The 18,193-nt window shown below is 41.0% G+C and overlaps 1 protein-coding gene across 1 annotated transcript in view; it reads right to left on the bottom strand.

Annotated features, from left to right (window-relative positions):
• Positions 1–757: 757 nt before the first annotated feature.
• Positions 758–18,193, bottom strand: part of basp1 (brain abundant, membrane attached signal protein 1) — a 56,693-nt gene continuing 39,257 nt past the window's right edge. The window contains exon 2 of the mRNA XM_020466435.2: positions 758–4,522. Coding sequence (XP_020322024.1) covers positions 3,867–4,514 — 648 coding nt within the window. The 5' untranslated portion in view covers positions 4,515–4,522 and the 3' untranslated portion in view covers positions 758–3,866. The remainder of the gene's footprint in view (positions 4,523–18,193) is intronic.

Here is an 18,193-nt window from a genome sequence, read left to right as displayed (position 1 = left end):
GATAGAGAAAGTTTGTGAGGTAGCTCTACCCAATTGATAGTTTTAGTAGTTTGTAATAAGCAGTCTTGTAAGTATGCCTTATGTACTTTGAAGAACTAGTAAAATGATCTCTGCAGCGTACTTAGGAAGCTACTAGCTCAAAGACTACAGTACGGGGAGCACAGAGATGGTTTTCTGACTGGCTGCTAATGCCAGAGCAGAGATGAGATGGTGACTTTATGGAATTAAAGATGGTCTTCACCTGAAATATTTTATTACTTCATAGTAATTTCCTATTTTTCTGTTGATGTCTACCAATGTGGACATATACAAGGGAAAGTTAGTTTTTTCTAATTAAATCTTCACTATTTTTGACTCAATTTGTTTAAAAAAAATGTATTATCTAAACTGAAATCGAAAACCATGCTTATTTTTTAATAACCGAAACTACCTCAAAAAGCACTAATCATTCAGCACTAAAGGATAGTGTACCCAGATAGGGAAGGAAGCAAAGCTGATAAGCAAATAGTGACATTCGTCATATCTACAGCCAAGGAATTATACACAACAAATACAGGAGGTCTGCGGTCAAAAAGTTGTTTCATGGCATACTTAGCTTGAGCAGAACTAAAAGCTTGAATGTTCGTGTCAAGCTCTCTTTCCAAGCCCAACGCCAAATACTGATCAGATGGAGACAGTTCAAAAGTTGAAGGCAGGCCCGATAGTATTTTGAGTTGTGTGACAAAGCTGGGAAAAAAATATGGTCTTGCTAGAGGCCTGAAGTTTCAATCAATTTCTTACATTTTATTACTGCTGCACCATTTATACAAGTACATATCACTTGAATGCTTACATTTTATTTTACTTTGTTGGAATTAGAGGTGGTGTGAAGATAGCGGTAAGACATGGAATGAAATATCAACTGTAATTGCCATGAATGCAGACTTCAAAAAAGCTATTTTGCACTTCACCGAAAGACAGGACTACACAGGTTTACCCAACCACGGACATGCAATTACTTTGTCAAGAGAGGAAGAGACAATCCCCCAAGTGACACACAACATTCTCGCAACATTTCTACATTGTTGGGCAAAAATAAAAATGTTGTGTGTCAACTGGGAGAAACTGACCGAAAAGGTACTGTACTCAATGAATGAATGAATGAATGAATGGAATAAATCTACATATAAAGCACCAGTCAAAAGTTTGGGGAACACCTACTCATTCAAGGGTTTTTCTTTATTTATACCATATTCTACATTGTAGAACTATAGCGACGACATCACAACAATGAAATAACACATATGGAATCATGTAGTAAGCAAAAAAGTGTTTAAAAAAAATCTAAATATATTTTATATTTGAGATTCTCAAAGTAGTCACCCTTTGCCTTGACAGCTTTGCACACTCTTGGCATTCTCTCAACCAGCTTCATGAGGTAGTCACCTGGAATGCATTTCAATTAACAGGTGTGTCTTGTTAAAAGTTTATTTGTGGCAATTCTTTCCTTCTTAATCTGGAAAATGTAAGAACTTTGAAAGTTAAGTGCAATTGCAAAAACCATCCAGTGCTATTATGAAACTGGCTCTCATGAGGTCCGCCACAGGAAAGGAAGACCCAGTTACCTCTGCTGCAGAGGATAAGTTCATTAGAGTGACCAGTCTCGGAAATTGCAGCCCAAATGCTTCAGAGTTCAAGTAACAGACATCTCAACATCAACTGTTCAGATGAGACTGCGTGAATCATGCCTTCATGGTTGAATTGATGCAAAGAAACCACTACTAAAAGGACACCAATAAGAATAAACTTGCTTGGGCCAAGAAACACGAGCAATGGACATTAGACCGGTGGAAATCTGTCCTTTGGTCTGATGAGTCCAAATGTGAGATTTTTAGTTCCAACTGCCGTGTCTTTGTGAGACGCAGAGTAGGTGAACTGATGAGCTCCGCATGTGTGGTTCCCACCAAGGAGCATGGAGGAGGTGGTGTGGGGGTGCTTTGCTGGTGACACCGTCAGTGATTTATTTAGAATTAAAAAGGCACACTTAACCAGCATGGCGTTTGCACTTAGTGGAACTATCATTTGCTTTTCAACCGGACAATGACAACACACCTCCAGCTATTTGACCATGAAGGAGAGTGATGGAGCGCTGTATCAGATGACTTGGCCTCCACAAATCACCTGAACTCAACCCAATTGAGATGGTTTGGGATGAGTTGGACTACAGAGTGAAGGAAAAGCAATGTGGGAACTCCTTCAAGACTGTTGGAAAAGCATTCCAGGTGAAGCTGGTTGAGAGAATGCCAAGAGTGAGCAAAGCTGTCATGAAGGCAGGGTGGCTATTTGAAGAATATAAAATATATTCCCAAAAAATGTTATTTTTTTATTTATTTACTACACGATTCCATGTGTGCCATTTCATAGTGTTGATGTCTTCCTTATTATTCTACAATGTAGAAAATAGAAAGAAGAAAAGAAAAACCCTTGAATGAGTAGGTGTCCAAACCTTTGACTGGTACTGTATACCTACATATATGTAACATATATGAGCAGAAAGAGTAAAAATGCATGGTGGGTGGAGATGACAAGATTAGAGGCTCCCTTCCTTGTGCGGGTTTCTTCCATCTTACTACTCGAACATGTCACATGGTAGCCATGGTTACAGGGACCATGGCAGCCTGAGTAGGCTGTAGATGCCTCATGCAGTACCATTAATTTAGAACTCCCATCCCCAGACAACGCTACTACTGTTGTCAGCTGGGCACAATCCCTTTTTAGGGTGTAAATGTATTGCACCTTTGTGATATAGGCTGAGAGCCATTGAGTTACATTGATTGAAACGCAGTAGATATGTCTTATTTTTCAATTGAAATAAGACACAGTGGGGGGGTGGGGGGAGAGAGTCTATGCTGCAGTCAGAGTGGCCCAAATGAACTGAGAATTCCCAATGTCTGCGAATTCAGAGCTGGAACGCCGAGAACAATCTACAAAGCTTTTCAGGATTTCTAGGAACATTTAAGAAATGCTTCAAACTGGCCTGATCATCTACAACGAATGTTTTTCTTAGAAAAACTAAGGTATAAGAACGTTGTAAAAAAAACACAAAAAAACAACTTTAGGGCATTTTCATATCCCTAAGAATGCATCGACATATTGTACCTCTAGGAAAGTCTCAGAATTTCCAAAGTACCTCCTCTCAACTCTGACAGCGTCTGAACGAGGTGGCATGAACCTGTGGTGAAACAGGCGGCAAGAAACTGAGTGACCATATACAGCACGAACAACCCAAAAATACCAAATAAGTTGCCGACTATGGGAACAGCAAAGGGAACTCGCTAAAACAGACGTGCCAGGTACGGTAGCAGAGAACACGGCACTCTGGAGAGGAGCGAGTTTGGGGAATGGGGGAGGGGGTGAGTCGAGGATGGGACAGACCAAGTGCATGTCCAGCTAGTAAATAGATTCAACCCCCTTTTCCCCCCTCGTTTTCAGACATCGGCAGCACACTGTCTAGGGGAAATGTACGTGTATGGTCCCAGACTACAGAGGTCTCTGAGAGGACTGTGAGAGAGATGAAGGCGGAGAATGCTGAATCCCAGAAATGGATGGAGGAAGGATGCTGTGGAATGGAGGGGCATATGGCTGACACAGACTTTTATTGAAGTTCAAATACTACAGCAGAAAAAATAGAATAACCATAACAATAATAATCATCGGCAGCAGCAGCATCATCCTTCTCAAGGTTGTTGTCACAATCCTCCTCCTCCAACAAATCATTATTATTATTATTTTAATATTAATATGGGTGGGCTATTTTATTACATTTTTCTCTATTTTACTTCATTTTTGTTGTTTAATGTAATGTATTTTCTTAAAAGAGGTGTCCATTAATCTTGAACTTCTACGGTTTGATCCTTGCTTGGAACTGGGGCCTCTGTGGCATTGGCCTCCTTGACCAGTGCAGCGGGCTCAGTGGGGGCTTCCTTGGCCGGGACCGCCGCTGTTGCTTCTGTGGGCTTGGCCTGGGGGGCAGCAGCAACAGGGGCCGCCTCGGCTTTAGCCGCTGGTACTGCGGGGGCCTCAGTCTTTTTAGCGTCGGCCTCGTCTTTGCTTTCAGCCTGGGCTGCGGGTGGTGCAGGCGCCTGGGCCTTGACCTCTGGAGCTTGGGCGGCTTCCTTAGTGGAGGGGGCTGGCTCTTTCGCAGGGGCGGCTGGTTTCTCCTTGGCTATGGGGGCAGGGTCGGTGACTTCCGCAGCCTTAGACACCTCCGCTTTGGGCTCTGCTGCAGGTTTTTCCGGCTCCTTGGGGGGAGGGGAGGCGCCCTTTTCTTCCTCCTTGGTCATCGTGGTATCGGTTGCGGGCACATCCTTTGTGTCGTTATCTATCTCGGTGGTCTCGGCAGGAGCAGGGGACTCGTCCTTTTTGTCGTTCTGAGGGTCGCCCTCCTCAGCTGTTGCACCCTCTGGTTTGGCATCCTTGTCCTTCTCATCGTTTACATTGTATCCCTTCTTCTTTTTGCTGAGCTTGCCTCCCATTTTAGTCTCTGAAAGATCAAAAAGAAAGGAATTAATTTAGACTTTGGAAAAGCTTGTGGTGATATACTGATGCACTGCACTCTGGTACTCAACATTGATGTACCAAGTAGGATGTATGCATGTATTTCAGCAATTACAATACAAGTCATGAATATTTACTGCTTTCAACTGTTCATTTATGAACCAACAGAGGGATGGATTTCTAAAAATCTGCTGCAGCAATGCTTAAGATTTTTCACAATGCTACTGCCTGCAAACAAAGGTTGTTCAGTGTTGATGTTGATCTAGGATCAGGTCCCCCCAGTCCCTGTAATGTTATTTATTGAGATCCGAAAGGCAAAACTGATCTTAAAATCAGCATTCTTAGTCTGAAACCCTTGATATACGGCCCCTGATCCGCATCTGGCTACTTCTACCTCAGTATGCAGACAGATTTTTGTCAGCAAGTTTCGCCTTACACAGCTAGACTTCACTCGCTTCATATGTGCTAGTTACTCAAAACATCACAGTCCCTTTATTGAGTATGCAAAAAGCACTCCCGTCACTCAGACGCCAAGAGCGAGTGGAAATTAAAATATATTTTACTCCTAACCACATGCACTCCTATCAAATAGCCCCTTAAAGTCCCTCTGAAGATTATTGCAGCCAGCTAATGAAATTCTCAGCAACAGATGATGCAAAGCTATACATTCCTCATGCACACATTCAACCCTTCGTTCATATTGGTGAAACACTGATTCAGAGGACTGGGGAGCGAGGGAGAAATTTCTACTACAAATATGAATAAACATCTGTTAAGGTGTCAAGTTGATGACCAACCTTCTGTAGTACCAATGGACTTGAAACTCCTGTCATAAAACTGCAATTATACTGTAATAAAGCATGATATAGTTATCATGCGCAGCCAAGGAGGCTTAAGTCTATATTTATTTTCAAACATTTTGTACAATATTGCATGTGGCTTCCATGGCAACTTCATCAGCTAGTAACCTTGCTAGACTTAGTGATTAGTGGCATTGTCGTGACTGTTTGAAGTCAGTTGTCAAATCTTGACTAGGATGTGTTACATCATGCTAACAGTGTCAAAAACATGTTTTTATGGTGGATGGTCCAAATATAGGGTTATTAATACCTTTCCATTGAACAATGAGTTGTATTTGGGATCAGTGACAAGGATAAGAGGGCACTTCAGGTATCTCCTCCTCCAACAATTGAGTTATATAAGAAGTCAGACAGTGTCTGACTAGTGTCTGACTTGGCTTCTGCTGAACACATACCTGCAGGCTCTTGGCTCTCTCCATCTATTATAACGCAATTGAACCTGAGTGACCATCTGCCTCCGCTATGGGGAAGAGGATTTTTAATACCTAAAAATGTATCCAAATAGTGTACATCCATATGCACATCCAATAGACCTAACAGGTGCAGAGTACACACACACACACATATATGAGAGAATATTATATAGCAGAGTATTACATATATTCTCCACATTATCACATTTCATGTAGCGAGATACTAAAGGCACTTTATGATGAACTTAAAATGTTTAAAAAGCCAGAAGATTGATGAGAATAAATCGAAAGATCAACCAATATATGTATCGTCCCAGTAGGGCAATTCATTGTGCAGCCTAGAGGTTTCAAACAATTGACAAACTCTTGACTTACTAACGTATTTCATAGTGTACTGGTGGAAAATTTGAATGTGCACTGTGCTTTACATTAAAACTGAAGACGTTGAGAGGTGTAGACAGATGTTTAAGATATTTGTGGCCCATTCGCTAAAGGCCCATGAATTGTGATGTAACCTCATGTCCATATAATCCATAGTCCTATCCCTAATATTTCACTGTCATGTGAATTGCTCTGAATGTCTACAGACTCCATACCGTTCCTATCACGGGTTATTACAGATGACAATAGGGACTATTTTCTACCCTGTACCATTTGACTGGCAGCCTGTGTGGCCACAATCCCTGACAAACATCCTCACACACAATGAATTCTCTTCACAAAGACGCAGTGTCTCGCTCTGCAGTACATGTGGTTTAGTGTATGCAGGGGCTGGAACCAGACCAAAGGAACCGTTCCAATTCAGACACAAACGAGTCCATTTAACCTGCAAACAGCAGCCTCTACAAACGAATCCAAGAGAGATCGGACTTGTTCAGGTATGTAGTCACTATTCACGACCGTTCCTCTATGACAGAATTTTGTCATGGAGCCATAGAAAATCCAAGCTTTGTCTTTAACTACAGGGCTCAGCCAATTCTATTTCCATTGCAAACAAACCAATATTTCATGGTTATTTTTTCTTGAACGCATAGTACTTAGTACTACATACATTGCCCACACACACACACACACACACTTACTTCAGAAAGCATTCAGACGTGTGGTTACATTACAGCCTTATTCTAAAATGTATTAAATCATTTCCCCCCCTCATCAGTCTACACACAATACCCCATAATGACAAAGCAAAGCAACTTCTTCCATTTAAGAATGATGGCAGCCACTATGTGCTTGGATCCTTTTTCCATTGATCATCCTTGAGATGTTTCTACAACTTGATTGGACATGATTTGGAAAGGCAGACACCCGTCTCTGAGTTCCCACAGTTGACAGTGCATGTCAGAGCACAGATCTGGGGAAGGGTACAAAAAAGCATTGAAGGTCCCCTCCTGAGCTCAATATTGAGGCTCATAGCAGAGGGTCTGAATACTTATGTAAAAAGTATGTTTTTTTATTTTAATACATTTGCAAACATATCTAAAAACCTGTTTTCGCTTTGTCATTATGGGGCATTGTGTGTATTTTTATTTTATTTTATTTATTTTATTTTAGAAAAAAAGCTGTTAATATTTGATTTGTGGAATTTCTTTCCTTCTTAATGAGTTTGAGCCAATCAGTTATGTTGTGACAAGGTGTGTGTGTGTGTGTGTGGGGGGGGGGGGGGGGGGGGGTAGGAAGATAGCCCTATTTGGTCAAATATGGCAAGAACAGCTCAATTAAGCAAACCCAAATGACAGTCCATTATTACTTTAAGACATGAAGGTCAGTCAATACGGAACATTTCAAGAACTTTGAAAGTTTCTTCAAACGCAGTCGTAAAAACCATATAACGCTATGATGAAACTGATTCTCATGAGGACTGGCACAGGAAAGGAAGACCCAGAGTTACCTCTGCTGCAGAAGATACATTCATTAGAGTTACCAGCCTCAGCAATTGCAGCCCAAATAAAAAGCTTCCCGGAGTTAAAGTAACAAACATCTCAACATCAACTGCTCAGATTAGACAGCATGAATCAGGCCTTCATGGTCAAATTGCTACAAAGAAACCACTATTGAAGGACACCAATAAGAAGAGACTTGCTTGGTCTGAAGAGACTTGCTTGGTCTCAAATTTGAGATTTTTGGTTCCAACCGCCCTGTTTTGTGAGACACAAAGTAGTTGAACGGTCGATCTCCGCATGTGTGGTTCCCACCATGAAGCATGGAGGAGGTGTGATCGTGTGGGGGTGCTTTGCTGGTGACACTGTCAGTGATTTATTTAGAATTCAAGGCACACTTAAGCAGCATGGCTACGACAGCATTCTGCAGCGATACACCATCACATCTGGATTGTGCTTAGTGGTACTATCATTTGTTTTTCAACAGGAAAATGACCCAACACACCTCCAGGCTGTGTAAGGGCTATTTGACCAAGGAGAGTGATGGATTGCTGCATCAGATGACCTGGCCTCCACAATAACCCCACCTCAACACAATTGAGATGGTTTGGGATGAGTTAGACCGCAGGGTGAAGGAAAAGCAGCCAACAAGTGCTCAGCATATGCGGGAACGCTTTCAAGACTAATGGAAAAGCATTCCAGGTGAAGCTGGTTGAGAGAATGCCAAGTGTGTGCAAAGCTGTCAAGGCAAAGAATGTAAAATCTCAAATATATTTGGATTTGTTTAACACTTTTTTGGTTACTACATGATTCCATATGTGTTATTTCATAGTTTTGATGTATTCACTATTATTCTACAATGTAGAAAATAGAAAAATAAAGTAAAACCCATGAATGGGTAGGTGTGTCCATATTGTGTGTGTATATATATCTTTTTTACTTAAAATGAGTAATTGATTGTGGGAAATTCTTACACACCACAAACAAACACACACCAAAACTCTATATGAATGACCACTTAGTGAAAGGGCAAGTATTTTGTCTCTGGAATCACTGCAAGAGCAAATAGCAGTTAACGTCAATCACTATTTCAACTTCCAAGTCGTGAGTACTTGAGTCACCACACATAATCTCAAAATGACCACTAAGGTCACACAGTATCTGTTATCTACCAATTGACGTCGTCCTCATTTCCTTCATCTGGAGGACCAATGTATGACAAGCATGATGGTTGAAAGGGTAGAGAGCAAATCTTTCCTTGTGTAAAGTCTTATACTCAAAGCGCAATTTTAACAGCACAAATTTGCAGCACTAACATCATGACTCCATACTAACCCCCTTCAGTGAAGTAGTGGAATTGTATTTTAAAACATCTTATTTTGCGATGTCCATGGGTGTCAATGATTTATGAATGTTTAGGGTAGCTAGTTGTGCATTTAACTGTTGTATTCCAATCACGTATTGAAAATAAATGCAGCGCTGAGTACTTCGAAATTAGTTGTGTTTCGACATAGCGTCCTGTTTAATTCGGTCACAGGAATCTTGAAAACATTGCGTACTTTATAGCAAGGACTAAAATGTTGACAATAAAACGAAGGGAACTTCTTACAGGTATTAATTCCTTATTAATGTCTTGTTATGAGAGTTATTTGTGCCTTATAACACATTATAAACTGTTGTTGGCATGGAACCATGCCTTCTACTGTGCCTTTCGCGGTCTTTATCTGTGGCAATACTGGTAACTTCTTAACACTTATAAATGCCTTGTTAATGGATTATTAAGAGCTAAACCCTTGTTAGCATGGTACTTATAGTGCCCCTTTGTGTCTGTGCCTATTGTATTTCCCACAGCACTAACATGGCTGGCTCATGGCCATGACAGTAGCGTAGCCAGACAGGAAGGGAGGGCATCTCAGGATGGCAGCCTTGACCTTCAGTGTGTCATCCTAGACCACCGGTGAAAGGAGCCGCCGCCCCAGCCTGCCACGACTACCGGATTACTGAGACCTCTGGGCCTCCTGGAGAGAAGTCCATCTGCCCCATACCAGAGAGAAGGAAAGAAAGAAAGGAAGGAAGGAAAGGGGGGAAGAGGAGAGAGGGACAGAGAAGCAAAAAGGGAGATGACAAGAAAAAGGGAGGTGGTGGAGAGCGAGGGATAGAGAAGCAACTAAGGAGCCAGCACGGAAGAGAGTGAGGGGAGGAAGAGACCAAGCAGTTAAAAAAGGGACAGGTAAATGAGATGAGGACAGAAACAGTGTGAAAGATGGACATTGTAAAAGGAGACAAGAGAGAAAGAGAGGTAGATATGATTGCAAGGGACAACAGGACAGGAGAGAAAAGATTGTCCTAATCAAGGAACCACACCATCTAACCTTAATGCTGAATCACCATCGCTTGAGTCTTCTGCATATCAAAATGTAAATTTAGACTGACAACGTCAGAGCAGATTTTTTTATCACAAACATCTAGGAGAACAGAGTTATTGGCGGTGGATACTGGATCATCAATCATGCCGTTGCTAACTTGGCTGTAAAAGCAACTCAGTGTTTGCATCCCAAATGGCACCTTGTTCCTTACAAAGTGCACAACTTTTTGCCAGAGCCCTGGTCAACACTAGTGTACTATAGAGGGAATAGAGTGCCATTTGGGATGCAACCAGTAAACCAAGAGGGAAGGGGTTAAGGGATGTGGCTAGTCCAAGCAACTGCTGAGCGCAGGAAAGAATCTTCAACTGCAATTTCCCTGGTTGTCTTCCCACAAGAGGAAACACAATAGTATACTAAAGTGTAAATACTATAGTATTCACTGTAGTTTTTGCAGACTTTACTGTAGTATTCAGTGTAGTGTTTTTGTGGACCAAATTCCCCCCCAAAAAAAATCCTCCTCCTCAGTGAATACTTTAGTGTATACTGACTTATACTGTAGTATTTACAGTTGACTATGGTATCGATACTGTAGTAAAAGAAAACTCGTGTTTTTGTTTATTATCTGACAAACATGGAATCTTACTCCTTCAGGAAACCTACTGGAGTAAAACTAATAGAGCCCATTTTCCATTACCTGTAGGTAAGTAGGACTGGGGTCTGAATGGATAGTTCAGCGCTTCTGCTCTTTTCTATATACTGTCTGGAACGCATTCAACTCAGCACAAATTGCGATAAAGGGAAGGGGAATGGGAAGTATATATGCACATTTAATTCTGTAGGATTTGCTATAGTTAAAGTGTAGGTGTTTTTGCGGACAATAGTGTTTGTGGGACATTACTAATATTTACTACAGTTTTTCTTCAGATAATATGGTAGTGTTTACTGTAGTATATCACTAGATTATATATTAGTTACACTAGTGTGTAGTATAGTATTATTCAGTTTACTTTAGAATTCTATAGTAAGTACTGTAGTATTCTATAGTAAAAAGTATTTTTTATGTGGGTTAACCCAGCTAGCTGTGTGTGTAAGGGTTGGGCTGGAGGTCCTGTATAAACTAACTAATTTCTATGACAACTTCCTTCACTAAAGCTCTGCCCAACAGCTCTGTGCTGCTTTGCAAAGCACAATAATTATGAAAGCCCCGACTTCTGCAGATGCCGCATCACCGCAAATGCTGCACAGCCAATGCAGACGTCGTATTGATCATGCAGAGCCTTTTATGTCTCTAACAACTTTGCACACCTGGATTGAACCATATTTACCCATTATTATTTTCAAAATTCTTCAAGCTCCGGTAAATTGTGACCCGATTCAGGAAACTAGTATATTCAAATATAATTGTAAAAATTACAAGCCTAGCTGGTTTAGCCACAGATAAAGTGAACAACCTTCCCGCTAGCCATGATTGGCTGATATAATGAGTTGGCTGGACATGATTACTTTCCCATTGTTTCTGCAAATGCAGTGAATGATGTACCATTTTGTAGCTCTGTCTCTACTTTTAGCCAATGTAAAAAAAACAGAAATTCAAATGATGCTACAAAAGACCGAATCCAGGTGTTGAGTCACAATTGGTTGTTGATCATTGCTAGACAACCATTTATGTCTGCCCATAGATTTTCAGGCAGATTTAAGTCAAAACTGTAACTCTGACACCCAGGAACATTTACTGACTTCTTGATAAGTAACTCCAGCGTAGATTTGGCTTTGTGTTGTAGTTTTTGTCCTACTGAAAGGTGAATTAATCTCCCAGGGTCTGGTGGACAGTGTGGGAGAAAGATGTACATATAGGGAGGAACATAATACTGTAACACAAGAGAAAGATGCACTCTAAGTGTATTTGCCATTCTGGTAAAATGCATTGGCTATTGTATAGGACAGGAGGCCAGAGTAAGGCCATGAGAGCATAGGACAGCTGGACATACCAAGGAGGGGGTCAGCCAAATGACCAACTGATGGACTATAGACATAGGCCATATATTTTTGGGACATGAAGAGGTCCTGTCACCATTATAACTTGACTGAAAGCAGATATGGGTGTTATCGAGCTGAACAAGCAGGATGCACAGATTGGGATATAATGGTGGCAGATGGACTGAGGGAAGTAACTTCATTTGCATGTGGGATGGACTCATATGTTGTATGTGTATAAATCAGAGCCAGTGCTCTGGACAAGTATGTGTTCCGCAGACCATCTAGGCTTCTGATATGTTTGTATTAAAAGCCTATATTGAATTCACAAGTTCTTGTAAGTGTTACATTTTGTTAAGATTCTCCACAACAACAGCTAACTGAACCAGGTAATTTTTTTGTTGCCTGTGCTTAACTCCATTTCTTTTTTATCCTGAAAAACACCCCGGTCCTTAACAATTACAAGCATACCCATAACCAGTGTTCCCTCTAAGGTGCGCACGTGACTGCCGCGCAGCTCTTCCAGGACTGCTACGCAGAAATATCAGCTCACAGAAAGAAACAAGACTGAATTTGAAACTGCAGTCAAGCAATGCATTCTGCCAAGAGTCGTTCACAATCTAGTCCGGTTGCGGCCACAACTAGACCTTGTTTCAAGTGTATCATCAAATCAAATGTATTTATATAGCCCTTCGTACATCAGCTGATATCTCAAAGTGCTGTACAGAAACCCAGCCTAAAACCCCAAACAGCAAGCAATGCAGGTGTAGAAGCACGGTGGCTAGGAAAAACTCCCTAGAAAGGCCAAAACCTAGGAAGAAACCTAGAGGAACCAGGCTATGAAATATCAATAAATAATATTTTTGTGTGCCTAGCAATCAACAAATGTACATTGTTTAAAGCACATGACAGGAATGACAGCTCTAATAAGCCCCCTATGGTGAACGACATGCTCGTAGAATCATGACTCTTGAGAGTTTTCAGTTCCTCATTCCCCGGTAGAGGGTCCTGTGCGCTCTGGGCATTACGGACTCAAATAAACACAATTAGTTGAAACAGCGCTAAGTTGTTAAACAAAGACTGGACAGACCATTTGCTCGTATTTAAAGGGATAGTACTTTGTTAAATCAGTCCACCATGAATATAATCCCCAAAAGTGTAGCATGTCAGCAGTCAAGTGTGCGATAAAACACTTCCAGTACAGAGCAGAGTGGACTAATTAACAAAGTACTTAAATGTATCTATTCAGTGAACTATCCCTTTAAGATTAACACTGATGATGCAAAATTCCAGAAACCTTTCCCAAAATCTTTGTTGGAATATTATTGTAATCAAGATGGAATAAGCATCCTACAAGCAAGATTTATTGAACATTTTGCAACCCTATAAACCAGTATTATCCATCATGTATCACTGAAAAAAAATACTGTAATGCCTGTTTTTTTCTGCAAAGGCACTCTGGTTTCACATGAACTTCCACTAATCAATCATGACCTTTTGTAGTTCAAGTCCACCTTCTAGTATTGCTTAGACATTGAAAAAAGGAGAGTAATTTTTCATACTGTGCATTTAGACTGTGTCAACTGCTTGTTTTGGCCCAAGGCAGTACACACACACACCCGTCCCCCGTCCCCCCCACCCACGCAAAAATGCGCAAACACACAGACATACACATTTTGTTTGTGTTTACTGGATCAATTCCCAAATTGACAGAGCTGGGGCAAACTCCTTCGCTGGAAATGGCTATTGATCAAAATGGCCGCCGAGAAAGAATTGTCTGTGTGTGTTCAGTGGCTGCTTAGGAGTCAAAGGACGGACTCAGCAAAGATGAGTGAGTGAGCAAGCTTTGACTTTTCGTTCAATGCGCTTTGAGAGCTTTGGTTTGAATGCGAATTAACGAGGATCCATTTTCAGTTTGAATTATATCTTAGCCCAAACAATTCAACAAGGCTGACCTGACTCCAGTTCCAGTTGCGCTTTGTCTGCTATTCGGCTATGCCAGAAATAAATGGCAAACAACAAAACGGGAAAGCAAGCAACAGAAAGGAAATTAAATACATGCACTAAAATCTCAGTCCCGCAAGATATTGTGGCATTTCCGTTTGAAAATCCTTTCCCTCTAGACTTCACAACATCATAACGTCAGTCCTCACCAAGCTGGCATAACCTTGCACGACCACCATAGGAAAAGACCAGTCATACCACAGATCCACTACCATGCTTATTACCATTACAATAACACCAGTGCAGTAGGTGATAGCCCAAAAAGAGAATCAGGTTGCTGTAATCTACAATGTTTGTCATTAATAGTTCAGCAAAACTTCCCTTGTATTCAGGAATTATTGAAATTGCTATGTGCATTTTACTATACACTTTTTACATCTTATTTGATGTGCTGTTCACAGGTTTGACATATAGGCCAACACTTTGCATTGAACAGTAGAGATATTCCAACCCAACCGACATTCAGAACACACACAGAAATATGTCTAAACCCTGACAAAGTGAGCAGTTCAGAGTACCTCATTTGACATCCCATCTTGGGTTATTGTGAATTTAAGCGAGCACTCCAGGCGTTGTTTCCCCTTAAAGTGGGGGAAAGATTTCAGTGTCGCGCTACGCTGTCTGACACATCCAGGTCAGGGTTTCAGGGCATTTAAACTAATGGACAGGTGTAACCAAACCTCAGCAGCGGGATAACAGCATATACAATATATTCGCTAGACCCTGTAAGGGCTTGAATCCACAACAATGCAGATATTTGTTGCACTATTATCGCTTCAAGATAATACACTAAAATATAGGTAATATTAGATAATAATTTGGACACAGGCAGAGCAATTTTCAGGCATGTTGAATGGCTGAATAGGGCAGACATTCAGAAGAACCAACTTAGGTTTTTATGCAAGTCAGTTATGGTTAAGCACCAAGTTAGCCATGAAATAGCGCAGGGCCATGTCTGTGCCAATTAGCCACAACGTACAAACATTACAATGTAACAACAAGTAACCCCAATGTGCAGCAACCATATACAAACGTAGACCCAAAAGCCAAATACTGTAAATAGAGCATAATCACATAGTAAGGGTAGCATCAGTAATGTATTGAATTCCGTATCAAAGTGTCCAGTGACACCCAGAGGGGGCCAGGCTTGACCCGTCGTCCGCAACGTCTCCTTTAACAATTCAGCAGCTCTCCTGTTCCACGCTCCTGAAGCTACCAGCACATCCGAGGGCTATATGGTATTTACAATCCCCCATAACCAACCACATGGCCATCCACTGTCCTTCCAACCTGGACTAAACAGCTGCGTCTGACTAAGTCTGACTAGAACAGCGAGTGTTCAAGAACTCAAATCAGAGATGGTTTGCTTTTCACTCATGTGATTTATTTCCTACAGCAGACAATGCGGTGGGTTTGGAAGTAAGGCTGGTTGATGTATTGTGATTTGATAAGGACATGTTGGATGGAGGAAACACTGTTAGTTCCCATTACATTTTATTTTTCTTGAACTTGTAATGCTACAGATACAGGATCTTAATTTGACCGGTTTCTCACAGCAGTAAAAAATGTATAATCCTGAAGCTATCGTAAATGGGAATTATTGTGTGGATTATAATTAAATGGACATTTTTGTAGGGGATGATACATTTTTAGTTAGGGCTAATCAAGTCTGATATTTTAAAGTGGTACTTAAACTTTTGAAGCCTTTTGCTTCTGTTTAAACTGGCAACACTGGTTGGCCATATTCTTAAATAGGGTTGCACAATTCTGATAACGTGGTTGAGGGTTTTCTGGAAAACCTGAATATTTTTGTAAAGTTTCCAGAATTTTTACAACCCTAGTCTGAAAGGTTCTTGCTTTTTTGGTGGGTAGTTAGTGACTATAGTATCTCTAAACCAATACTGTCATTTAAACCTGAGCGAGAGCAAGATACACACAGAGTATATTAAACACTCATGTAACAAAAGCCATAGACAATATTTATTTCACTTAACCTTTAACTAGGGTGATTATTATTTCATATAGGAATTTATTCACATACTCCGACACATTAATGTTCCTTTAGTGCTACTGAGCCATTGCACATTTGAGGCGGTTGTTGACACCTTGTAAAACTGGCATCACATGAACCGTAACTGCGCTAACAAAACCAGAATGGCCACCCCTAGGGAGCCATCACCTGTTCAAATGACGTGCCTCAGATGGTGCATCTTCCGTGTAATGGTCGAGCTCCAGGATACAAAAGGGACTGACTGATCCTCAGCCTGTATCCCAGAACAAGGCTTTGTACCAGGGCATGATCCAACTTGCCTACTGAGTCTCCTGGGGGTGGTACAATGTTAATGATGTCAAAGAGCTGAGGCATCACGATGGTCCTTCACAGTTTAACTGTGTCAGTTATTTGTATCCTCCTACACCTTTAAACAGATGACACATCCGTTCTATTTAAGCTCATGTCAATTCAGGAAATCGATTGGCATATAGTCTCAATCAAAAACCTGATCAACACCATCTCAAATATTACCTCCAATCGATTCCAGATTTCAGCCATCTATAAGATAATGTATGCAGTCTGGAAAATAAAAGAGCTCCTGTAGGACCAACTATGAGCAGAGCTGGTGAAAGAAAAAACATATCTGAGTTGCTGGCTAGCCCTCTGTATGTCAACTCAATAGGCCATTTGATCCATCTCGTAGGCTTGGCACAAAGCATAAGTGGATTGAATGATCGACACAGAGCTGTCTGAGACCAATGATAAGGTGTCCATTTTGAACAGGTTTAAGTGCTGGATTGAGCCTACTGCTGTGCTCGTGGTCCAAATCATATTTACGTATTTTCAATGCAGCACGCACATTGAGCAACACATTGTGTTTTGAAATGTCATGCAACTCCATTTTATTCTGTATGTCCCCACAGTTCTAAGCATCACTGTTTTTCAGGGCATCAGGTGTACCTCTATAACCCAACTGAGGCCAACTAAATTGACCTGTGGCCTTATTTTATAATTAGAATGTATATTAAATATTTTCATTGGATCATTATTGGATCTTCTCTGCTTTTGTTCTATAGATAATAGATCGTCTAATATTGGCCGTTTTAGTTATTCCTTAGGCTGGAAGGAGAGGACTCAACTCTACAAATGGGTGGTCGATATAAGAGCCTATATGACAATCTTTGAACAACGAAATCCAAGTTCACTTTGTGAAAATCCTGAATGCCTTGAACAGTGTTTTAAATTTAAACAATGCTCTGTGCATTCCAACTCAAACATTTCAGAAATGCATCAGAAAAGAGCTACACATGGCTGCTGGTGAATGGAAGAGATCGTATGAACACAGTCAAACATCATCGTGTTTGTCATCCCACCATGACAATGACTGACCTCCAGAACACAATCAAGAGATGACGTGGGGCCACAAATAAGAGCGTACTTAACGCAAACATGACCTGTTAAGATGTTAATGTCACTTTGCTGTAGGGAGTAGATGTTCAAATCTTCCAGATTCAATAGAAAATATACACTTGAGATCAGAGGTGGAGAGCAGAGCAGCTAACTATTATCTTAAATACACACTGTAGGAGCAGAACTGCCTGTCCATGGCTCTATAACTGTATTGATATAATGGAAGGCATGAGTTGCCTTCTCCCGAAATGGCACCAAATTCCCTGTATATGGGCCGACCAACCAGTGCTCTCGCACATTGGCTAACCGGGCTATCTGCATTGTGTTCCACCCACCAACCCCTCTTTTACGCTACTGCTACTCTGTTCATCATATATGCAGTCACTTTAACCATATCTACATACTACCTCAATCAAAATCAGCCTGACTAACCAGTGTCTGTATGTAGCCTCGCTACTGTATATAGCCTGTCTTTTTACTGTTGTTTTATTTCTTTACCTACCTATTCTTCACCTAATACCTTTTTTTGCACTATTGGTTGCACTAATGCCTGTAAGTAAGCATTTCACTGTAAGGTCTACCGACACCTGTAGTATTCGGCGCACGTGACAAATAAACTTTGATTATATATTACAGTACTTTTGACGAGGGCCCATAAGGCTAGGGTGGTTGAAAGTAGAAATTACCCAAGGCTTTATCGATCTTTGCTGACGCTGCTCCACTGATTAGATGAGTCTTTAATAATGTTGAAGCAGTT

Source organism: Oncorhynchus kisutch, linkage group LG30, assembly GCF_002021735.2.
Source record: "Oncorhynchus kisutch isolate 150728-3 linkage group LG30, Okis_V2, whole genome shotgun sequence".
In the NCBI taxonomy this organism is placed as follows: domain Eukaryota; kingdom Metazoa; phylum Chordata; class Actinopteri; order Salmoniformes; family Salmonidae; genus Oncorhynchus; species Oncorhynchus kisutch.
This window is presented reverse-complemented; position numbering and strand designations above follow the sequence as displayed.